At 36.9% G+C, this 25665-nt stretch overlaps 1 protein-coding gene across 2 annotated transcripts in view; it reads left to right on the forward strand.

Moving 5' to 3' along the window:
- Positions 1 to 25665, forward strand: part of grm8b (glutamate receptor, metabotropic 8b) — an 83182-nt gene that overhangs the window by 26744 nt on the left and 30773 nt on the right. For both annotated transcript variants that reach the window (XM_027020741.3, XM_035523807.2), the window contains one exon: positions 25438 to 25573. In XM_027020741.3, the coding sequence (XP_026876542.2) occupies positions 25438 to 25573 (136 nt within the window). The remainder of the gene's footprint in view (positions 1 to 25437; positions 25574 to 25665) is intronic.

Genomic DNA, 25665 nt, shown 5'->3' on the forward strand with positions numbered 1-25665 from the left:
GTTTTTGACGGTGTTGACACAAGATGTATAGGTTACATCATCTAACAAATAGATGATAGCGTATTTTTGTCTCAACAGAAGAAAATGTTCAGACACTATGGAGAAATGTTCAGACACTATGGAGAAATTGCTTCAAGGGCATGTCTGAAAAGTCGCTGCTTCATCCATTTTGGACTATTTTAAATTAATCTTAGAGACAAGTGAAAGGTCTCTACCTCATGAGTCACAGGTGAAATATTTGTTATTATTCAGATTGTCACGATTAGTCCCTCCCAGCTTCCGTGTTCCATGCCATAGTTTCGTTTTCTCCGCCCCTCGTTTGATTCCTTACACCTGTCCCTTGTTTCTACCTTGTTTAGTTCATGTATTTAAACCCTGCCTTGTGGCCTTGATCTTGGCTGTTCATTGTTTCTTTGAATCCGTGTGTTTATGTGTTAGGATCATTGTGTTTATTTGCTGGTTTTGTTTGTGTTAGGTTCATTGTGTTTGGCTTAATGTCTGGATGTTTGAAAACCCGTCTGCTTCAAAGCCTTCGTTTATTAGCCTGTTTTGTTATTCTAGCCTTTGTTATAGCCTGCTTCTCCTGTTTGCCTTCATGTGTTTTGTTTGCTTGATCATGTATATCCCTAATCTCCATGTTGGCTCAATGACCCTGGACTGCTCTAATGACTCTGATTTTGGATTTGCCTATAATAAATCTCGCTCTTCTCCGCACATGCGTCCGCCTCCTCAGCGCTCACCGTTACAATTGTTTTTGTCACCATCAGTCCCTCACAGCTTCCGTGTTTTCCCTGTCTTATGTATTTTAGTTCCATGCCATAGTTTTGTTTTCCCCGCCCCTTGTTTGATTTTCAACACCTTTCACTCGTTTAGTTGATGTATTTAAACCCTGCCTTGTTCCCTTGGTTTTTGCTGTTCATTGCTTATTTGTATGAATGCACGTTTGTACTCCTAGCCTTTGTGTTTTATAGCCTGCGAGTATTTCGTAGCCTTAGTTATAGCCTGCTTCCCCTGTTTGCCTTCGTTTATCCTAGCCCTCGTTTTTGTGTACCATGTATCCCCGTAATCTCTGTGTTGGCTTTACGACACTGGACTATTACACCTGCTCTGATTTTGGTATTTGCCCATAATCTCACTTTTCTTCGCACGTGTCCGCCTCCTTATCGCTCACCGTTAGAGTTTTACCAGTAAGTGTCCCCACATTGATGTGGTAGAACAATAGCACTTCTAGAATATTCAGGGTTGGTCTTACAAAGAAGTCGTACAATAAATTTTTAAAATTTACTTATTTGTTGAGACTTCCCGTTTTATTCTTAGAAACTTATACAAGATCTTTTTAACCCTTTATTGCTTTCTAAAAGTGTTCTCATAAACCTCCCTTTCTCTGTCACATTTCATTTTAATAATATATCATTTCAGTCAGTGCAAAACCAGGGCCAGTACCAATTATAGAGTATTGTAACCCATTAAGAATAAGAGAAGAAGAAAATTCTAAACTTTAATGGCACATAATTATGGGGACTGGTTCACTAATGGATTTTACAACCAGTCCCTCCTACATTCATAACTGTTTGCCAAGAAAGAGCATCATAATAAAATCATGCTCCTGTTGTACCATGTGATTGATTTATTATTGCATAGAACTTGCACTCTTGTAGACAGTGGGCTACTGCATTAATTATGTTGTAATTATGTAATTAAAATTCATAAGATGAACCACATGTGAGCAATTACCAGTTTGCACTGTGCCTCCAGGCTCATTAACGTGTGTGTGTGCGCGCGCATGTTGTATTCATTATTATATAAGAGTTTTAAGAAATAAACATAAGAAAAAAGCAGCCTTCAAGACTTGTAAAAAACTTAAATGACAAAGTATTAACATAGAAAAATATTATAAAAACAGGCCCTCTGTTAGGAAAGATTTCAAAGGATGTCTAGCTAACTATTAAGATACCTATATACTTTAATATATATCCTTTAAACAGAACTCAGAAATAAGTGAAAACAATCAAAAGCTGTTAATGAAATTCTGTACCATTTCAAATACTGATCAAAAAGTTTGTCAGGTAACCTTTCCAAACATACATATCTATTATTAAACAGAGCAGTAAATAACTGCCAGGTAATTATATGCTTGAATAAATAGGCAGAAAGCTTTGTGTATTCATTTTAGACTTTCAGCCTGATCATGGTAATCAGTGTAGTTTTGTGGTTTGACAAACTGACCCATTCCATCCCAAGACACCCTGCTACATCATTTGCCCAGTGCTTAGAGGACTGCTGTCTGTATTACTACAATGTAATCCCTGTGTAGATTTTGTTGTAAACAGGAGTTGTCTTGAATAATGATAACACCTTATGAAGCTGCAGAATAGAAATGCATGATTTTTTGAAGGCACCCTTTGGGAACAACATATTTCCTGTTTTCAGTGCATGCCAACATGTGGGTTTGCAATGGCGGTGCAGTCTGTCATTCTGAGTGGTGTCATATATGTGATTTATGTTGTTATCTTGTAGAAACTGCCAGCTTGTTTTTGTGTAATGTACTGGGATATCTGTCCTATTATAATGGTGCAGTGTTTGTGTTGCATGATTTGTTATGAGATTTTAATCTTGTATCGGGCCAACATGTTAGTCCCTCTTTTTCTGTTTCCTCTAATTCAAGCACCACCTTGTTGAAAGTATATACATTATTAAATCCTATTTGTTCAGTAAAATCACATTTAACAGAAATTACCATTTATCTTTTGAGTTGCACGTAACCAATTTAGCTGTCTAAAACCAACAAATCTCTTTAGTTCATCCAACAAAATGTGTTATTTATTAAAAATGTAATTCAGAGAAGATTTGTTCACTATAAAACTCAAAATTAGTAATTGGAAACTGCAAATCCATGAAGTTGAAACATTAATAAATGTGTGTTTTTGTTTTTTTTTTCTCCAAAAGAACCTTCTGTTTTCTCTGGTGGGCTATCTTGCTGTCCCTCTGCACCTAAAATAATGCTTTACTGTTCCCATTTAGGTCTGTAGGCTTTCCCAAGATAATTAAAAGTGCCATAGCTGGATATCCTCTCTCTTTGCTGAGCTGGCTGTTGTAAAATGTCTGTCTCACAATCAATTAGTTATACCTGCAATGCCACTGCAGATAACATAGACTGGAGTCTCTTGTTCACAGTCCCCCACAGACTTTTAAGGAGACCTGCACTGCCCCAGGTTAAAGGTACTTAATGAGCCCTTAACTGCCAGAGGGAAATCAAGCCCCATTTTGAGGTCTGCACAAACATAATATACAGTGGAGTGTCACTGCAACACTGCTGCTGGAGTGGAAATCTTTCCCCCAGATGCAAATTCACTGACTTCATTGCCTTGGTATAAGCTGTCATGGATTAAGAATTAATTTGCATACCATTAAAGAAAGATAAAACTCATCCTTGCCCAAAATCACATCATTTGAACTTCCATTCTCTGTGAATTCACAGAATGGCTGACAACCATGCAGGAGTGACTTCTTCAAATAATAATATTTGGAGTCTGGTAATCCTATTAGGTTAAATTAAATATTTCAGGTCCTCTTCTTTCATTCCTTTTTACCTTTGAAGTTTAGAAGTATTTTATCCATTCTCTTATACCTTTCTTCTTTCTCCATCTGGAGATACTCCCAGCTGAGCAGTTTCTACAGCAACCCCTCCCATGTGCTAAAAGATGAACTTCTTTTGGTAAAAAAGTGTTTAATGATGCTGTCCTGCCCAACCATAGAGGGCACCAAAGCTCACACAATATCACTGGGTTGTCACTAGAAAAATGGAGATTTATGCCCTAAAGTGCCCATTTACAATCATATTTCATAGCCCATAACTCAGTGTGATTACTGATCAAAGTAAGCTTTCTTTCCATTGCTCACATTCAGTGAGCAAATTCTACTGTTAGAGTAAAGGAGGGGGTTCTTCCTAAGGTTTCATTATAGAAAATGCTTTGAACATTTTCCTATGAATGGTTGCATGTTTTTTCAGTGTGTTCATGTGATACCTGGTTGGCTGAATTTAAATGGTTTGCACTGGCTGATTTGAGCTGCCCTTAGATTGAAACAATTTCCTGATGACCCATATGAAAAAGTCAAACATGTCAAGATATGCTCATAAACCCTTTGAGACTTCTAAACAGGTTCTTCAATGCCCCAATGAGATGACTCCTATGAGATAAGAGGACAAGCTTGGGCAGCATATAGGACCTCAGTCTACCATGTTTCATATTGAGGGTGAACTGACCTAAGTCATATTCCCCTGTAAAATCATTAATCTATTTTTGAACCAAAATAAATGGCTTCTACTTCTGCCATTTTATGGTTTTTAGTGACAAAGTGCCATTTTCTTTGAAAATATATATTTTTTATTGTGGGGTTGATGTCTCTTGACCTATGAAAAACTTTTCACTTTATGTTAACTCTGATATAAACTGACCTCAATGACAGATATTATAATGATACTCCTGTGCATCATAATTTCAATAAATATCAGTAATACTGTATTTTCAAACTTCTGGAAAGGTAAAAACCCAATTTTCAGATGTATGTTGAGGAAGTCCACATCTGAGAAAGTCCACATCTCAATATATATTGAAACATGTAAGATAGATATTTTCTAACATATTAGAAACAACACTTTATTAGAAACACCTTGTGGGTGTACAGTTATAGAAGTGTCTAACCTACCTGTGTACAGCTAACTAATGTATTCAAAAAGTTAGTTATTGTAGGCCTACCTCATGAAGTGGCCAGTGAGTGCAGGTGTTAAGGTAGGTACGTTGAATAAAGTGGCTGGTGATTGTATCTGATCTGGAGAGAAGTATTTTATAGTAGCTGTCCTACAGACTTAGAACCATCACTTATTCATCTAGGTAAGTGACCTTTCACTTACTTTCACTTATGAATTACATTAATATTTTAGATGCCTAATATACATAGATTTAAGGTTGACTTGGAGTACCTGTCAGGGCTGTAACCCTCTAGGATTGGAGTTTAAGATTTTTTGTCAAGGCTTGAGACGCAAGTTTTTAAGACTCACTTCATAATATATCAGACTTCATCATGTTTTTATACTAGATTTCTATATGAGATTCTACATTTTTATACTAGATTTAAAAAAAAATGCCCATTGTCCCCCATTGTTATTATGCTCCCATCTTTTTTTTCTGTCTGTTGTTTTAGATACCTTAAAAAGTAATTTAATATATTCTCTATCATTTAATTCCCATTTTACTCCCTGCTGCCTTGGTTGAGCGAAACAAAGAAGTCAGATATTGCTGTCTTGTAGTTTTGATCTCAGCAAATGTGAGGCATTAGATCATACTAAAGTTACAGTGCCAAAAGAGGCCTTTTAGTATAAGTCTACAGGGGAATGTTAGCATTGACTCAGCTCATTACCTCCAGCTGCTATTTTGGACTGGGTTGGCAGACAATAAGATCAGAGGCACCATACAGTTTTTGGTCATGGAGGGTATTGCCGGCATTCAAAACATACCGCACATCTCATTACAATCTCCCCTAAATGACAAGTACACAGAAGCAAAAGTCCTAGATATGTGAGCAAAAGCCACTAGAGGAATCCAGCTCTGGAAAGACAAAGAAAGACAGGAGGTTAGAGACAAAAAAGAGACAAGCAATGAAGGAGAGAAAAGTGAAGGGAGGAAGAAGGGAAAAGAGTAAGTGTAAGAGAAAGTAGAGCATCTGTGCAACTTCACTCAAACTGAATTCTTTCTTACTTCACTGTACATATTATAGAAACTACTGAGACAGAACTCCAGTCCACTGCATTCCGGTGGAAAACCTTCCTGCAAGAAACTGTCATCTAAGCTTTTTTAGTTGGAAGAATCCATCCAGTATGTGCAGGGTCTTAATATCCCAGACAGAGACTCATTAAGCCACGCAGCTTCTTAGGTGTCAGTGCATAGCTCTCTGTGAGAAGTGCCCAGTAATAAGACATTCACCCTCTGCTTTGCGTTACCTCAAAAAGGGCCATTTGAGCAAGAAGAGATTGCACTTGTCCGTTTGCAATATCAGTGGTTATTTTTAGAACTAACTGGTCCCCTAAAGTCTCTCAGTATAGCCTTCAGGCATATGGAAAACTTTTCAACCTCTTTAAGGAACTAGCAGAACATGAGTTTTATACATATAGAACCAATTACTATATTGAGTATTGAACTTAGATTCACTTTAGTTAATATGTGGAACTGTTACTTAATGATTTACTCATATGATGATTAAATTAGCCTGGGTCTAATGGAAAATGATTAGATAGACAAAAGGTTACATCAAAACAACTAATTGACTTCAACAGGGACTACAGCTTAGCCACCACCTCAAATATACGATTTAGTGAGTGTCAGTGCGCATGGATACATTTAGAATATTTCTCCTTCATTAGTTTTGTAACTAAAAGTAAAAGTGTTGTCTCAGTTAATCAGTTCATTTGACCTGCACATCTTTGTTTTGGTTGACTAAACTCGCTTATTGTCATGTCATGAACAGACAAGTGAAGTGAAGCCTAAAACTCTAAAATGACCTAAAATGATTCCCAGGCAGGGGTAGCTAGTACATATGGGATAGTGGGGCTGAGAACTCCCTGTCTTGTAACTAATAAAAACAATAGAATAATTTATTATGTTTTGCTATCCACATCAACTTACTAGCTGTTAAGAAATGCATTGAATCTGATTATTTTGGGCCTATGTGGACCTAAGAACAATGGCATTAACTAAAGGTCATAAGAAAAACATGACTTAGTTAAAACGGGCTTATTTGACCTAGCCCCAAGCTGAAGATTTACACAGCCTGGCAAGTGTGTTTTGAGTTATTACATTATATACAGTGAAATGGCCCCTTGATTAGAAATCAATTTGGGCTAATTATTTTTGCCCATGATGTCTAGCTTCACCTTCCTGCTTTCTGCATTCAATACTGTTTGAAGCAGATAGCCTACAAAATGCAACACACTGATTTTAAAAACCATATAGTAACTGGTTCTGTAGAAGTAAAAAAAAATAAAAAATACATGAAGGACCACAGCATATCAATGAGAGCCTTTGTAACACATAGTCACTGTTTATAGTTCTGTTTTGTTTAACTCAGTGTACCCTGTTCTTGCCCAGGATGAACTGTGAACTGTTAGCTAGCTATCTTACATTGCTTAATGAAAAGCCTGATTGTTCTTTGATTGTCAGTTTGTTTTAATTGACAAAAATATCTAGAGAAATTAAAAAATATATAAAAGTATTTTAAAATGCATTGTACTTAATGTGAACATTACACTATGTTAAAATATATTTTCTGTGCCATTATATTTGGGATATCAATAACTCTGTTCACTTCTGTGCTTGAGTTCACAGAAAATATATAATACATAGGAGTCATAATTTGCTGTCCATAAATACACCCCTATTAATCTCACTGTTGTGCCCTAAACTTGTTGTGCCCTCACAGTATTCTTTATTCATTTAGCTGCAGTGAGACTAGCCTGACTGAAAGGGAAAAACAATGACTTTATTAAGTTTGTGGACAAAGCTAAGCTAAAGCCCGATCTTCTTGTCAGATGAGTACTGGTGCAAAAAAAAGAAAGAAAGAAAAAGAAAAAAGAACGCGGAGAAAGAAAGAAAGAAAAAAGGGGTTTTATAAATCTCTTGTAGAAATGCTAATATAGTTTTCCCAGTTTTTATTTAAAGTTTTAATTTTACTGCTAAACTTACTTGACATTAAAACTTTTGATTGATTTTATACCTCTGGAGATATAGTCTCTAAGCACCTTTTGCAAAATCAAATATCAGTTGTGATTTGGCATAATTAAACCGCAACTTAATTATGCAATTAACTTGTAAGCTGCAATTTAGCATTTCCAGAGCAACAATAAACTACTTAAGCGAACATGAGGTGGACGCAAATGCTGAGAAGAGCAAGACTTATTATGGTCAAATCCAAAATCGTGGCCAGCAGAACGGTGCAGGGTCAAAGAGCCAACACTAAGAGCACCGGGAAACAACATAAACAAAAAGCAAAAACACACAATAACAGAATAGGGAACAGGAAACAGGCTGCAATGTGGAACACAAACTACACAAACAGAGGCTAAGCAAACATGACAAAGCTTCATACAAACAATTACTAACAACATAATAGGAACACAGGGTATAAAATACACAAGCTAACAAGGTAAAAATGAGTAACAGGTGAAATTAATAAAACAGCGAAAACCAAAACAAGGGCTAGAATAGGAACAGAGAAAATTAAATAAGGCAAAGGACAAGGAAGCCAGTGAGATTGGATACCAACTGTGACAATGCTTTTGTTCTTTAATTTCAAGAAAATTGTGAGAATTTCTTGATAAGTAACATTGCTCACTGGAGTCTTTTAAAACACAATGTAATACATACCTATTTGTATAAACATCTAATTTCGAATGATTAATGCTTAAACTATTAAGCTGTTCAGTGCATGCGGTAGATAAGAATAAATATTGGATGAAGATGAATTACTCTAAGATTTTCTTCATGTTAAATGATGTCACTTTCCTGAAATAGCCTCCTGGAACAACAACCCAAGCTATAGGGATAAAATCAGCATTACATATTGTCCAATGTATACTGAGGTGGTTAGTACCTAGATATGACCCCTTTAACCATTGTCATCATAAGCCATTATGAGTACAGCCTGAACAACCACTCCGTAGGCAACATTTAAGCAGCATCTCTTCAAATATTTCCATGGTGCTGTTTTCATTCAGAGCGCATTCATATTCCACACATTTCCTTTCATCCTCTGTCTCCATTTGTTTAGTCAACATCAGAGAGAAGGAGGCAGATAAGAAGGTGGAAGAAAGGAGAGCAGAGGAGGAGAAAAATCTGAGGGATAAAATATGAAAGCTCTTCAATTAATTTCTCAGCAGATCCATTGACAATATGCCTGGTGTGGTAAAAAAGCAAAGATGTTTCTCATAGTTTGATAATGTATGCGACGCCAGGCTGAAATCGACTCGTTCAGCAATTTGGTGCCTCCCCCATGCTTGCATCTTGCATGATGAATTATCTTGAGCTGATAAGGGGAGAAGCAGCAAGAACCTTGCTATGCTTTCCCACCAAAGCTTTCACCACTGCTATCAGACACTGTATCACTACAGCAGGAGGCAGCACAAAGTGGAGCTATCAGCTGTTGTACTCAAATAATCCGTTATTGGGTACAGCTTATATTGGACATTATATGAATGCACATGCCCTGTGGAGCAAAAATTAAAGACACCTTATAGCATATGCCGTTAAATTGTAGTGACCTCAAATGTCTTTTTTTTTTTTTCATGGATAAAAGAGAACTATAGAAAACGGTTGAAAAGCTGTCAGCAGGTCATTGTGGGTCTTCTTCTACCTTCTTAATAATGAGGAGAATGGATTGCCACTGTCAACTTGCTGCTGGGTGTTGGGACCACATGTTGGCCATAAATCTTTCGCAAGTTATGCTCTGTGTGATTATGACACTTGTTCTATAAAGCCCAGAAGTCACTGTTTTACATTTTATGTAAAACATTTATTTTACTAACATTTAAGTTTAATTTTGCCCATCAGCAATATGCAGTTTCACCATATCATACATGTTTACAGTGCCTTTGAACAATGGCTACACAGAACAACACCCACAAAAAAGATTAAATAATTATAAGATTAAAATAGCTATTATACTCCTTTGCACTTTGGATGTTACATGGCTTGCATGAAGAATTCATCCTTACATATTCCCTGCTTCAGCTTTGGGCCAAGAGAGGTTTATATGCACGAACCAATGCAGTTTAATCCACTTCTCCATGCTCCTCACTCTAAGCCTTAGCATCCTGCTGTGCCCTTCTTCAGTCTGTAGATTTTGGCTTTTGTGAATGGCTGATGAAAGTTTTGCACAGTTTTTTCAAGAATTTTTTTAACTGGCAGGATGACAGTTATGTTAGAGGGCCCATTGCAGAGGCTGTCAAGACCAGTAAAGATGAGATCTGACCTACAATTTAACCATTACCTTTAATCTCCCAGTGATTACAGATGTCTTCAGTTAAGGCACTGTGTCATTTTCACACTGATGTTCTTCATATAACTATAGAGATAATAATATAGTTATACTAACATTTCAGCAGGGCAATTCTGTTTGAAGTCAAAAGGTATTCACTTGTCCTGTATATTTCATTCTAAAGGAAGCTCCTCAAAACCTATTTCTCATCAGTATTTCTTAAAAATGAGATGAGCTTCAATTACAATATAATGCTATTATAATAGACCACAACTTTAGTTTTTTTCTCCAAAGAACACTTTGAAAGATGAATAATATAATGAAGGAAACAATGATCAAATGCCCATTTGGACGTATTGTACAAAGATTTTAGCAAAGTATTCTTAAAAGAGTGGGCTGACTACAATCAGTAATGAAGGTGAATAAGAAATGTCATCTTAATATAATAGGTGTGTTCAGAAAGTAGCCTTCCCGCAGGCACCTCTGATGATGAAACAGACATTTAAAGAATATCACCGAATACATCCTGCTTTCTGTACAAAGCAGTAAAGTGTAACAGGGATACAGTGCTGATCTGCTTCACTGAATAATCAACTGCAAGTCATCTTATGCCCCATCACTGCTCAGTATTTTTCAGATGAATGGGTGTGTAGTACCTTTAAGGCTTCCGCCCCCACTAAACTAAGGCTCAGCTTGGGCACTGCAACTTGAGAGGTTAAGTAACAGTGAAATTATATTTGACAACCAACAAAATGAGAGCTTGAGGGCTCACTCAGTTGTGGCAAAATGTTTGCAGGTTATTAGCATACTAAGTGCATAAGCTTAAAAGCAGCTCATATAAAGACTTTTTACTGCTAGGAGGTAATTCTCCCAACCTTTAAAAATTTACATGACATATAGCGTACTATAACAATGACTGTATACTGTAGAATGTAAATTAAGGTAAAACAGCAAAAAGAAAAAGAAAAAAAGAAAAAGAAAACAATGTGCATAACTTAGTTTTGTCATGTGCAACCTAACTGTGACATATGTATATGTATGGAAATTTGAAATACAGCACTTTTATTTCTTCATATATTACATATTTTACTATGCTCATCTATCCTTGCATTGTGGATGCCTTTGGTTAATGGGGAATTCTCCCCGATCTGAATGCATCCTGATTGTGCTGAATATTTTATGGCCTTAAGTCTTGTGTCTGCCAGCAGGATTAATGTGTCCATGAATGAATGCTCTAAAGTATTGCTCTGCCCTAATTGATCGCTTATGCATGCCTCCTTGGATGCTATTCAAAGGGAATGCTGTAAGCAACAGCAAAAATAAGGCAAGCTTACAGGAAAACACATCTTCTATTTTCAGTCAAGGTTCTTCCATTATGTTCCTTTGCTTAAAAATGTTTATTTCAAGAGACCTTGGAATCGGAGCATGTTATTTTTGGTAATACTGAGGAATTCACATCACCAGCTTTTATAAAGGTAAAACTAACTAAAACAACCTGGAGCTACCCGGCTGATTTGTTTTGTGTATTTTAAAATAGAGAGTCATCTCTATAATATCAAAATAATAAGTAAAGGAGAAGATGGTTTTACCAAAGTTAAATACTTTGGTTTTTGTAAAGTTCTTGGTTGGTGGTTTATTGGTTGGTTTGTGTAACCTTGTTGTTTGTCTACAAGATTCCACATTTCCTTCCTTGCTTCACTTGTCAGCTTCTATTTCAGAAGACTATTTAATTGGCCTTAACATCTCCATTGCTCCTCTGAGCTGGAAAAGGTTCTCACTGATCAGTAAGAAAAGGGCAGAGAGCACTGGGGAAAGAAATAGCTCATTTCCCCTGTTTTAACTTGTACCTCACTTTTAAAAGACTGACTAAGACAAAAGAATCCTTTGTGGTTTAATTAGGAAATTCAGTGAATTGACAGGCTATTTCAGTGGTTTGCTGTATTTAGAAGAGGCAATAATTAAATGATTTCCTTCATTATTTCTGTGGTAGTTTATCCATTTTTCCATTGCATTGTTCATAGCAACAGCACGTTCAGTTTACAAATTGAAATGCAACATTAAACTTGCAACAAGCTACATATTATAAAAAAGAAAAGCAGATATTTATTGATATGTAATTTTGTACTCCATATTAGCTGTAACGCAACTGTCCACTTTCTGGCATTACGGAGTTATCAAGTAGAATGACTAGCCATGTACTGATTCCTTCATTAAGTGCTAGTTAATGAAAATATACTGAAATAACACTGCTGTACATGACCATGCTGTACATGGCTTGACCTTTCTGATTTAAAATTAAGCAATTAATTAAACAAACCAAGGTTTTGTCAATTTATGAGGGAAACATAAGCTTTCAGACACTGAGAGCGCTACAAAATTGACAGCCTATTGTAAGTGTTGCTAAAGCCTGGTGAAAGAAAATTGAACTTGACCTTTAACCTATTCTGTCCACACCAGAAGACATCATTGACTTCCTGTGTTTTTCAACACATGGTCAAATAAAGGATAAGGAAATTAGAGTTGTTGCAAAAAATGTAATGAATTTGAAACTGAGTAATGAACAAAGAAGGAATTGGAAAACCTATTTTCAATTACAAAATGCATTCCAACTTCCAGCTAATAATAAAAAAAATGATAAAATGATAAAAATGATAAAATGCTAAATGATTAAAAAAAAAAAAGGCTAAAGCATTCACAACTCATGTTTCTTTTGCAAACTTCAGAATCTGGACATTCTAGTTCAAGGTTCATGATTTCTGTAAAACTTTTCTTTGCCAAGCTGAGGATTTTATCTTTTGGTGCTGGTACCCCGCTGGACCCAAAGACCAGCATCTGGCAGGCAGCAGCCACTCTAGTAGGAAAAGGCAACAGCAGGACACTCTTGACACCTTCCTTCACTCTACAGCACCAAGACTGCAGCTTAAAAGCAGCTATGTGACTCACCCTGGAAATGTCCCAAGGCATAGAAACAGCTCATATCCAGTGGCAGCTGGTGTGGCCTCTATGCAAATTTCATTTATAGAAGTGGGGCCCATTTTCATTTTGTTTTGCTTTCAGTCTGACCACACTGTCTTTGTGCTTGTTTGCTCCACCATCTTCTCAGTGATGCATAGGTTTTGTGTACAGACTTTGGCAGCAAGTGTAGTAGAGATTCCGAGTTCCACAGTAAGATATGATCCGGCATATCAAAGGTGTGGCGGGCCCGTTAAATGCTGTGTCTCACACCGAGACATAGGAGCATACTTCTGATTAAGGGACTTCCAGAACAGATGAATAAATCCATTTGCTGGGTGGCTCAGGGCATCATTGGAGAATGGAAAGCAGCTTAATAACTAGATAAAATGTAATTAATGGGAATGATTCTACTGGTCAGTGATAATAACCCATTAAATTGTTAAACATTTGAGACAGGAAAGTGTTACTAAAACAAACTCACATCAGTAAGTGGGAAGGAGTACTCAATTCACAGGACAATACCTCAACTGCAATACTGTTTTATTTGTCCATGCTAAGGTTAAAAAATCATGCTGCTAATGTATCAGCCTTGCCAGCCTTCATCAGAGAAGGAGAAAAAAGCAGTATGAGAGAAAATAGAATGGTATTGGAAATAAAGATTTGATACATTTGAAAAAAAAAAATAGAGGTGTAAAGTCTGCCTTGTCTGTGTATATAATATATATAACAGCACCTCAACCTTATGGTAGAAAGACTACTCCACCATACTTAATTGTGGAGACCTTGAGTTGCATGAGACATCTGCAGTACAATGACTTCAAAACAGTGTATGAGGATTTTTTATTAATAATATCAGAGTTACCCAACAAAAATAAGTCCCCTTTACTAAGTTCCTTACTAACCAACACACAAAAAACTATTTTTGGAAGAACTTTAATTTTTCAGATTCAAGGTCACTCTGGCTATTTTTTACTTACAATTCATCATAAGAAATGTCATAAACAGGAACTGAGTTTTCTCATTATGTAGTCACAGTCTCTGACTCCTTGAAAGTCTCTGTAAAAGAATACAGATCCATCAAATAATGAAAAATATATGTATTCAAGAAATGAATTGAATGACTTTAAACTGCTTTTGAATATACAATTGACATATCAAAAAGAGTATTTCTGTGATGATGTAAGTTGTTACATAAAAACAAACCCTAAAGAAACCATCTGTTTTCACAGGGGTTAGAGTCTCATTCCATTCCCTTTCACTCTCCTTTTCTCAATGCCATTGCATTTCCGTGAAGAAATTACACATTGATTATTTTCTACTGCATGGATATGTCTCAAGGCTCTCCTCTTGTCAAAAAGCAATTTAGAATTTTGAAACTTTGATTCTCCATCCAGACTAAATTATTTAGAGGGAAAGTTTAAATCTTTGAGAGGAGATCTGAAACTGTTTATGGGAAATTCTCTTTCTTTTTCTCTATTTGTCTGCAGGTTGGGTGCACATACTGTTGTTCTATATATAACTACAACTATGCACTACCAGACTCTTTCAGAAATTCAGATGTATCACAACTCTGGGTAAAACTGACATCAATGTAGAGGCATATCTATTTCTGCTAATTTGATCCGATCATTTGCTATTTTCATCTTGCTTATCTCACCAGTTCAGTAGCTTTAAAGTCATCTCTTAGCTGAGCCGTCTCATTAATACTGTGTTTGTGTCATCATGCATGCATCTAAAATGGGTTGGAGACAATGCTGACGTTTATCATTACCATTCTTATAAGGACAAAAGGGCTCTATCTCACAGCATGACTCTGCTGTACAGTCCACAAATATACACAAGGTACATGACCGTAATGGCAAATGCTGAGGAGCATAGTTCTCTACACATAAGTCACATGTCGCTCTGAGCACAGCAGAGCAGGTTATGCTGCTTTTCACAAACATGCCACTGTTGTGTGCTTACTTATGGTAGTTGGGGAATTGTTTCAATCACATATTACTTCAAATATGCAGATGGTGACACAGTTAGGGACTTAATCAGAGTGCACAATTTAGGTAGACAAAAAGTAGAAGTTAATAAAGAAGTTCTAAATATTCCTGTGGGAAAATGTATGTCTTAACTCATATACTACATCTGTAGATTAAATATTTTAAGTATCTGCCTAAGCCTAACCCTAAGACAAATGTCTAACCTATTTTTGGACACTACATGAAACATCTTAGGTCATTCCTATGCTAAATTGAAGTGTTAAACGGCTACCAGGTGTACTTGATAGCCTAAAATAGTGGTTTAACAATGAAGAGGTCTTGCTTTCATCATAAATGCAGAATGTGTAAAACTGACTGAACAAGCTGTTACTGAAAATTTCCAGGTCAGTGGAGTTTAACACTGTTCATCTGCATTCCATCCACTGAGGGTACATTGCTGATCATTTCCTGTCAGTCTCAAACCCATTCATCCTCCAGAGGAGTGGTTAGACACCAGCTATGTGTCTTGCCATTTCTGCTATTTCAATCATCTGGGTAAAGTAATTTGTTTGCCTTGCGCAGTTTTGGCTAGTTTTGGAAACTGTTAACCAGGCAATATTGCACAGCGTATGTTTGTATAGTATGCCATTAGTCTTGAGATTGAAGTGACAGTATCACCTGCCCTCCAGGCTGGCTAAAGGGGGAACATAATCCAAACACATGAGAGCTATTTTTTGCCTAACAGGTCAAAATCTGTGTCTGCTATTAGTCAAACCTTTTTAGCAAAATCCATTGTGAATGCTAGCAAGCTCCTCTCACCTCATCCGTTAAAGTAGTTTTATGTGCCTCTAAGAGACTTTATTTATTTGATATTCTGTGCTGTTTTAGTCCATGAAATTTTATATTTCTCAATCCAGTAATCATCAAGTTGCATATATACCCTAAATTAAGTTGGAATTGCCATTATTCAGGCGATATTCACATGTAATTGCAGGCGTGTCTAAAGTCGCCAGAGGAGCACATGTGTCTAAATGGGGCACGGGATGGTGACATTGGTCAGCTGTAATCAAAGTGGTAGCCAACCTAAACCATGTGCAGGTTTAAAGTCAATTAATGCTCTAAAATACTGACCTTTTATTCTTTGTGCATTTATCATTGACATTCTCATTAGCATACACGAGACAGAGGAACTGAGAAAGATATCAATGCATAAGGATTTGTCAGGTGTGGAACATACATTCAAGCAACTGGCTAATGTTACCTGTCTCTATGAAATGTGTATCTGTCTCACTCCACAAACCCCTCTGCTAGCATATATGACTACACTGTATATCTTGTTCCAGGCTGACAGATTTAATCAAAGTGATGAGTCTTTGTGCAGTTTCATTAATGGCTGACAGGCACAGTGATGTGTGGTCGAGGACGAAAGTCTTATATGCTTCATGGGCTATTTGTCCTGAAATCACAGTGGCATCGCGGGATTACAAGGCATCAAAGAAAAAACAGTAATGGCTTAGAAAAACTTTGAGTGGACAAGATAAAGTCAAAAGGGAAGGCAGTAGAACATCTGAGCAAATGGTTCCACAGAGCACACTCCCAGCAAGCATGAGCATAGCAAATACTGCAGAAGCCTTTCAAATTCTACATTGACTACCTGTTGAAACATTTGTATCTAGAGTTCAGTGATAAAACAAGGTACTTTTAAAAAAGGACAGTCATATCAATTTTGCAGTCCTAAATCTGCTAAACATCTGTGAACTAAATGGTTTCAGGGATCAGTTACACCGTGAATGACTGGGTAGTATTTTGTCTCAGTCAGAATAGTGTTTCATTACGGAACTAATTTGTTGGACCTGGATGAATCAAAGAAGAACAAACAGGTGCAGTGCATTGTTAAAGTCGAACAGAACAGTAGCACTGCATTGCACTTACCAGGTTGAGAATGTGTTACAGATCAATAAAATATTTAAACCTAATACACTGGATGGCCCTAATGCTAATTCCTCTTTGATTTCGATACACTTCTTGTATTTTCGCAGTAGAAGAATGATGAAGGTGTTAAACATTTGAAAAGGTTATAAGAAGATGGGAGACCTCTGTGAAGTTGGCACCCCATCTGCAATGAAACTGTTAAACTTAGTTTGCCATGACTTTGTGCTGTGCACTCTGGTTTGGTTTTTGATATATTATAATGTCCTATGACAGTATGTTATTATAAGGCAGAGAGTGATGTCAGTATATTAAACCCTATTCAACAATGACACCATTCTGAAAACCTAACTAAATTAGTGCCATCTGTGTGTGCTCTGCTGCTACTGATATGGGCTTTAAAAATAGTTTGTACCTGTTTGATAAATTGTCATATTACATATTGAATTCGTGGTGATTTCTCTCCTGGGCTTTAATTTACAATGACTTAAAAACAAACTGACACAAACAAATGTTTTACAATACAAAATGAGCACAAATTAAACACAAACAAATGACAAGTTTTATTCAGTTGCCTTGTAGATGGAGTTCGTGGATGAATACTGGCACACTACTTCACTACTTTCATTTTCATTCATTTTCTTTAAAAATTAAAAAAGAAAGAAAATTACAGAAGCAAGGAAAGCAAAAGGAAATTAAATCAAATGTTTGCAGAGAGAAAGAATATCAAAATGTTTCTTAGTTCTTATGTTTTATGCCCACAGCAAAACAAAGGTAGATAAAATCACTCATTATTTTATAAAGAAACATGGATCTGTTTACTGAGCAGCTAGTAAATTATTTGGTGTACAATAAAGCTTTCAGTTTGTTCTTTTTTAGTTATAACAAAAGGTAACCATTAATCAATCTCTCCCTTGTCAAAATTGAGCTTACACAAGACATGCAGTTTCTTTTTTTTTATCTAGACGAAACTGTTTCTGTTTTGAATAATGTTACATAAGAGTTCTAATGAAATGCTTTGATTTAACCAGACCCCTCAGTTTTTTAGCATTGTAAGTAGCTAGTATGAGTTAGTTTCATTTAAATGCAAATAAAGGCATTTACAGTAGGCAATAGTATGCTTTTTAGACTGTCAATATTTAACACATTTATTCTAAACATTTGGTATGGCTAACATAATGAATATTAAAAATAAACTGTTTATGGCAATTAGAGGTAGCATGCAGAAAGAAACTGCATGAAAATGTATTAACAGTGCTGATAATATATTCATACTCTTGACACCTTCAGAAAAGACATTAACACCAGTCAGTTACACATCTCTTTGCATTAGGCACACAACAGCTTTCTGTCATTTTGACGCTATGAAAACAATCTGTCCTGGTTGAAAATTGTCTCTACACCCACTCGCATATTCTTTGGGGATGTGTAATGGAGATGAATTGCATCCCCAGCCTTTTGCCAAACATGAAGAGAGGGGATCTTTTGGCTCTCTCATGGAAGATGAGAGGGAAAGATGTCATTTTCTGAACCTATACTTTAGATCTGAAGGCTGGAATAAGATTGGCTGGAGCCACATATGTGGGCAACATAGAGCATACTTTTCATACTGTACACTATTATTAAAGCCTGCTGAAGTAGTACAATTAATACTGCTTAAACAGCAACAAGTGACATTTTACATGTTGATGAGAACGATAGTATAGAAGCTGAGGGAAAACTCAGTGTACTCTTTTTTCAGTGTACTCTTTTCTTTAGACCTGATGTTTAATATTAATTTGTCATGTGACCAGCCATTTGACAAGCAGTGAAGCAATAAGACACGATATGATAGTGTTATGACTCGCGTGAAGTTGGAAACTGCTACTTGCTGCCCCTTTACTGTATTTCCATTTTATTCAGCACCCCTTCTATATAAAGAATTTGCCTTTTTCTGTATTTCTCCGACCTGCAACAGCTGATATCAGTTGACATTTTCAGTCACCCAAAGTTGCAGACAGAACTTTAATAATTTCATTGCTGAATGTATCACAGAAACCCATTTTCACTACAGAAGTCACTATTCCTGGCCAAACATCTTTCCACAACAATTAGCTATGAGAGGTTGATCAAAAACTGCAGGTTGGGGAAATTTTTGTCAGAGGTGCTAACTCACTGCCACTCCACTTCAGAGTTATCTGCCAACCTTGCTCGGGTAATACTGTGAGTTATGGTAGTACACTCTGAAGCTTCCTCTCTCATGATATAAAAAGCTTTTGAACAGGTACTGTAAAACACAGCTCAGTGTTATGACTAGGAAAGAAAATGTAGACACCTTCTGCTAATTCTGTCATTTCTTTAAAAAGGAAAGACTGGAAGAAAATGCAATAGTCCTTTTCTGGATGTTAGGATGTTATCTTTAATCCCAGCACATAATGCAATAACTTGTTGTGTGCTTGCAGTTCTCATAATGATCATTTAGTAATTAATGAAAAGGTTAGAAATGTACCCTTTTCTTTTAAGTGTAGGCTATGTTGAGTATATAATATTTATATATAACACATTGTGTAGGCAACTTTTTCAATATGGAAGGTTCTAGTTGGTACAAGAAGATCTGTTTAATTTCTTTGGTCCTGTCCTTGTCTTTTTTTAAAGTCACATCCACAATGTGGTGAGTGTGTTTGTGTACTGGCTGACGCAGGAGTGAATCGCTGCTGCCATTTGTGTGTTCAGCACAAAGCCTCTGCTCCCACGCTGTCTGCCAGTCCTTTAGTGAGCTGGCCAGTTTACTCGTGCCTGAGAAAGAGGAGAGATTGTCCTGTAGCATTTGCTTGGCTGAAAATATCTACAAACTGTGAAAGTGCTGTGAATATCAAGGCAACATGCTCGGTCGAACAGAATGACACCTAAAAGTATGTGAGACATTTGCTGCTTTGGCATGAATTGACATGTGGTTTCAGTTCATAGTGCTGAAATATTTGGCATCTTGTTGCCTCGTGTCAGATGTTGAATGCTGACAGAACAAAGCGATAGAAACACATCTCCAATTAATCATAATGGGTGTGAAAACTGTCTATTAAAAATGAAAATTGCCTACATTAGTCGTACCAAAATGTACATCATTTTTAGACACCTGAAAAAGCAAATGCATATAATTGTGGTGTGCTGCTGGAATGCCGTGATTAATATTCATACTGATGTAGGACCACGTGCCCTCTACAAATTTCACCATTGCATTTGCATTAACCACCCTGCATATGTTACTCTGGTGCTTGCTATCAAACTCTCAGATGGCACAATTTTACATCTGGTCATTTGTTCTGTGTCAAATGCTTGATGATTGAATAATAAAAGAATTAGAGTATTAATCAGTGAAAGTGATTCTTAAACCCTGGACTCTTCAATGAGGCACAATCATTTGCCTATTTAATTACTGTGCACCATGGCATGAGGAATTTGATTTCTAATTACACCACCCTTAATCTAATTTAGTATAAATGTGGTTTATGGACATGTAGATTATGTAATTGTTTATTCAGAAGTATGGAAATGGGATTTTGTTCAGGCTGATGTTTTCTAGCTCGTTGGAAACCAGCAGAAATATACTTTAGCCCTGCCAAGCAGAGTTCACACCCTGGGACATTTCTGATTTAGGGCTGAATGTTGGTAGTGTGCTCCAGGCCACAAGATATATGCTGACAAAGAACAACATGTCTCAAGTACTGTTGTAGAAGTTGTGATGTAGCAGCACAGTGACATGTGTCACTGGCACTTTCATAGACCTCAGCTGCACATGCAGATTTGGTACCAAGAAAATCAAAATGATTTGTGAGAAGAGGTACAAAATGTCTGAAAATAGCCCTACATTAAATGTTGGCAACATTTTATACAGATTGGAACATGCAAATTATGAATTTGCAATTGTGAGATCTCACGTGGTTACTGAATATACAGGTACTTAAATACCTTTTTTTGTTGCTTGTTTGCATATAGAATCTTATGGCTTTGTTCAAACTAGCGGATGAGTGGTAGTTCTCCTAAATCAGTAATCTGATCCAAGTGTGTGGGTGAAATGCATATGGCAGCAAATTACCCAGAGAATATCTGAATAATCAGTGGATCAAACTCAGTCCATTCATAGAACTAGGTCATACAGATATGTTGCCATTTGCCCAACAAATCCCATAGAACCCTATCACGCATTTTTGTCATGCATAACCTGTACCCACACATTACAGAAGTACAGGACACATGTATAATGCATAATGTTTACTGGGATGAAAATAAAAGAAAACACAGAAATTTAGACAAAACTTAAGAGTCAAAAACAAAGATTGGCTTCCGTCCTTAAAAGACTGTGCTTGGGAAGTGCAACCCCTGAAGGAGAAGTAAGGCCAGGAATGCAGGAAGAATGGAGCTACCACAGCTGCTCATTAAATGAACTGTAACAAGGAGGGACAAGCTTCAGTGGGGAGATGAGTGTTTGAGGCAGAGAGAGGAGAGCTAATGTTGTAATGGGGTGCTAGGGAGATGATGGAGGGTTATTATGGGCTCTCATGTAATACTGAAGCTCGCCCTGTCTCCAAATCAAATGATATTTACTAAAACTTTCCAAAAAGGCTCAGGGACAGCCTGGGAAGAAATAGAGAAAGATGGTAATGAGAGAATGTGAGCGTGCTTGTGTCTGTTAAAGCTGAGCAGAACATGTCAAACTAATCTAACTGTAATCTAACAAAGACATATCAGACGTAATTCAGAGTGCATCTATATTTTAGAATTCTGTCTTTCTGTGCCTTTTTATTTATTTATTTTACTTTATTTTTATATTTATTTATACAGGTATTACATTTTTTCTAAATCTCTAAGATGTATTTATTGAAAAGGTAACCCCTTCTTAACATTCTAGGTGCAATCCCTGCAACAGCAAAAGTATTTCTCACAGCACCCATGCAAAAGAACCTTAAACATTCCAAACCTTCATTTCATACAGCAAAGCACACAGTCAGTCAATCACTAAAAACTCTGTACCAGAGGATTCTTTAATCATTCTGCAAATACTGATGTAATAAAAGCTAAATATATCAGAATTCTTTGTGCTAGTCATGGTACATCTCGTCTTGCCTCTGTTGGGTCACAACAGTTCATCGCCATCACACCTGATGTCCTGCCTTCCTAGACAAAGAGGGAAAAACCTTGTTTGTTGCAGCCAACAATCTGCAGTGCTCAGCTCTGCTGTCCCCAGAACCAGCATTCACAGCCTCAAGTAATGACATCTGATTTCAGGGCTGTGATCATATGCCTTTACCTGCATGCTGAGAAGAATTCGTCGGTAGGGTTGTGGAATGGTGAATACGATGGTAGAAACTCCACTGACAATTGCAGGTGGGCATCAAGCCATTCCCTGACAAGATTATAGTGGTGAAAACTGACACTGACCCAAATTACCACATAGTTTGGCAAGTCATGTCTTACCACTTCCCTTTCATTCTCAGGTATGAGAGCAGTGTAAAGGCCCCGAAGAAATCAAGAAGACATTCTGAGTAGTAGGGTCAGTGGTTGGAACATGGTGGATGATGCCATTCTCTGAGACAGCAGCACACACTTATGTTGACTGAAACATCCATGGTGGCTTGTTGACCTATAATGTTTCTGCCACGATGTTTGACTCTTCATGCCACACAAACACACGATCGATCACATCAAACCCAAATACTGCAGGATACATCTAACATCAATACAATGACAGTAGACATATATTCTACATGTTCTTACTTGGTCTGAAAGTATATTCAGATACATTGAAAGAAGGGATGTTACTGTAAAGGTTTATCTATATATACAAGTATCTCAGCTCCTTTACTCTTTCACTATTTATTTTAAAAAGATCTTTGTACAGCTGTTTCATTGACATTGTGTTCCTCTTGAGATTTCTGTGGTGGAGATGCTCAGAGGGGTGATGTGGAAGATGATGTCATCTTGCACTACAGGTCTCTGAATTGCTCGAAAAGTAATGGCATTGTTTGCTCTTACCATGTTGATTCTTTCAGTCTCCTGTTCTGGTGTGAATACTTTGCTTTGGCCACCGGAATGGGGTAGTAGTTCATATGTAAAAAATGAAAAATATATATACTTAGTCTGTACAGTACAGTCTGAAAGTTCATATCACAGCATAACACTATGTAGTCTATATGGATACATTGTGGAATATGCTGTACTCACACACCTGTTTTCATTCCTGAACATTCATATTATTGATCCCACACAACACGAACTTAGCTGAAGCTGCACCTTCAACCTGCCTCAGCCGTACTTAAGCCATGCTTAACGACGTGGTGTATGACAGTAGCCTGGATGTCGGGAGAAATATTCTGCCTTCTCCCTGTCCTCCATGCTCCTCTCTCCCCTTTACTATGCCATCACCCACTCAAACACATCTCCCTCTTGCATGACCAAGTATTGCCTAGGTCTATGCCAACTTTCTGCTCCATTCTCGTCAACACTGTGCACTGGAACTCTTTTACATTTATATGTGCTTGTGGTTCTACCCAACAATTTACACCTGTGGGATGGAGTCAGGAACAGGTGTACATGTTTGCTGTTCAGTTGCTGGGAATGTACTGGGGAAGTCAGTCACAGAACTCTCTTGTGACAGCCTGACCTTTTGCTTTGGTATAAACACAATGGTTGCGGTACATAGTATTTTGCATGACAGGATTTATGCAGTCAATCACTGTGTGAAATAGCCAGTTAACAAGAACAGAATTCGTTATGAAGGACATTTCCAATCACAAATATATTTAATGTTTTGTAGAAGCCACTTTCACATGTTTGTTGTTATTTTGTATAAAAACAATGACAAATGGAATAGTGCCATGGCCAGCTGCAATAATGTGTAAGGTTCTAAGGTAGAGTTTTGAAACTGAAGTTAACGTTCTGGGAAGTGCACCTGAACAATTGAGAAAAACTGAAAAAGCCCATAGTCTTATCTTAGAGTAGGCCCTAAAATTATATTTAGAGTCAGAATAAAGTAAAAACATAAAAGAGCTGGTATTCAACCAAAAATTTAAATAGACCTTTTAGCAAGATGTTTGGTAGTTTTGAAGACAACTGAAAGCAGTATGAAAAGGGTTGTAGTCATAGGCAGACAAGACAAGATGATGCCTTATTACTTTTGTCATGGATGGCCAGCCCACAATACAAGTCACTTTGATGGGTTTTGTGGCAAGCAATAGAAATCGATGCACTATGATAAAAGGCAACTAGTTTGCTATGACACAACATTCAGTGTTGAAGAAGCAGAATTCATGAAGATTATAACATAATTTCCAAGGACTGATAGGATTATATTACATGTTATTGAATGATTTCCTAATAAAAAAAAGGAATCTGTCTATTCCAGATTCATTTACAACTTGCATTACATACAACTTGCATGTAGGCAAGTTAAATTCTCAGATTAATTTTAAATTGCATGCCTTAACTTTAGAAAAAAATACACATCAGTTTACTGAAATCAGAGGATATTATTTTCAGATTATTTTTTTAGGGGTCAATTTAATTATCTAAACTATCAAATGCTATCAAAAAAAAGAGTCAAATGCTCGAAACCTACCTTCGTGCATAAAATGGTTTTAGCTAGTCTTTGCTTCATTTAGCACCTATTAAAATCCTGCAAGAATATACATGAAGAAAGTTAATACATTTTCTCCCCAAAGAACAAACTACTCCCTTAATTATTAGCTGTATATAGGCTCAAGAATAGAAGCAGAGGTTTCTGACAAGCCAGCATCAAGGCTTAATCAGTTATAAAGAAAATACATGCATGTTTTTGAATACAGATAATCAGCAATATGTGAAAGTAATTTATAATTAACTGGATAAAAAGACACATGCAAAAAGTTACATATTCCTTACATAGACATCCTTAGTTGTTTATTTATAAGTTTGTAAATGTTGAGAAGACAACATAGTGATTGAGAGGCTTGTAGTTCATATTTTGAAGTGACTCTTTTGTGGAATGCTGTAAAAACAACAGCATGTTGTTTTTATGAATTAAAGGATATGTGATTTTTCTCTGTGCTGTGTTTTGAAGAAGACTGCTGCTCTGTATGAATTGCATTAGGATGAGCAAACAAGATGAACATCTCAGCCAAGATATCATTTGAATGTAAAAAAAAAATTCTGCATGTTGAAAGTAGAACCGAATAGTTTTATTTTTCTTTTGCTGTATCTACTTTGTATGCAAAGTGTTCTTGCTATACAAAATCAGATTCTAAGGCTCTTCCTCCTTTCTCCCTTCGAACCTCTCACATCTCCCTTATGTCTCTTTGAATTTCTAACTGTTTCTTCTTTTTCTCCTGTCTGTATCTGCCACTCTCTGTGTCTCTCATACTTTCATTCTCACACATTCTTGTTCTCAACATCCCATTATCTCCTTTTCTCTCTTCCTCCCACACTACCTCACATTCCCATCTTGTGGCTCCATTCTCACTTTTATGTGCACACCATTCCCTCTTTCACTTCCCTCCCTCTCACTCTTTGTCTCCTCCTTCCTGCCCCCACTTCCCCCTCTCCTTAGGTGGTGTATGTATTGCACAGTCTCTGAAGATCCCCAGAGAGCCCAGGCCAGGAGAGTTTGACAAGATCATCTTGCGACTGCTGGAAACTCCAAATGCTCGTGCTGTCATTATGTTTGCAAATGAGGATGATATCAGGTGTGCCAACCAAATAGAGCTTTCCCCTTCCCCATAGCAAAAACAGGAAGTGGTGTTCTGTACCCATCTTTTCTGAGGGTCCACACACTGAC

Source organism: Electrophorus electricus, chromosome 4, assembly GCF_041902795.1.
Source record: "Electrophorus electricus isolate QZ-2024a chromosome 4, ASM4190279v1, whole genome shotgun sequence".
Classification (NCBI taxonomy): Eukaryota; Metazoa; Chordata; class Actinopteri; order Gymnotiformes; family Gymnotidae; genus Electrophorus; species Electrophorus electricus.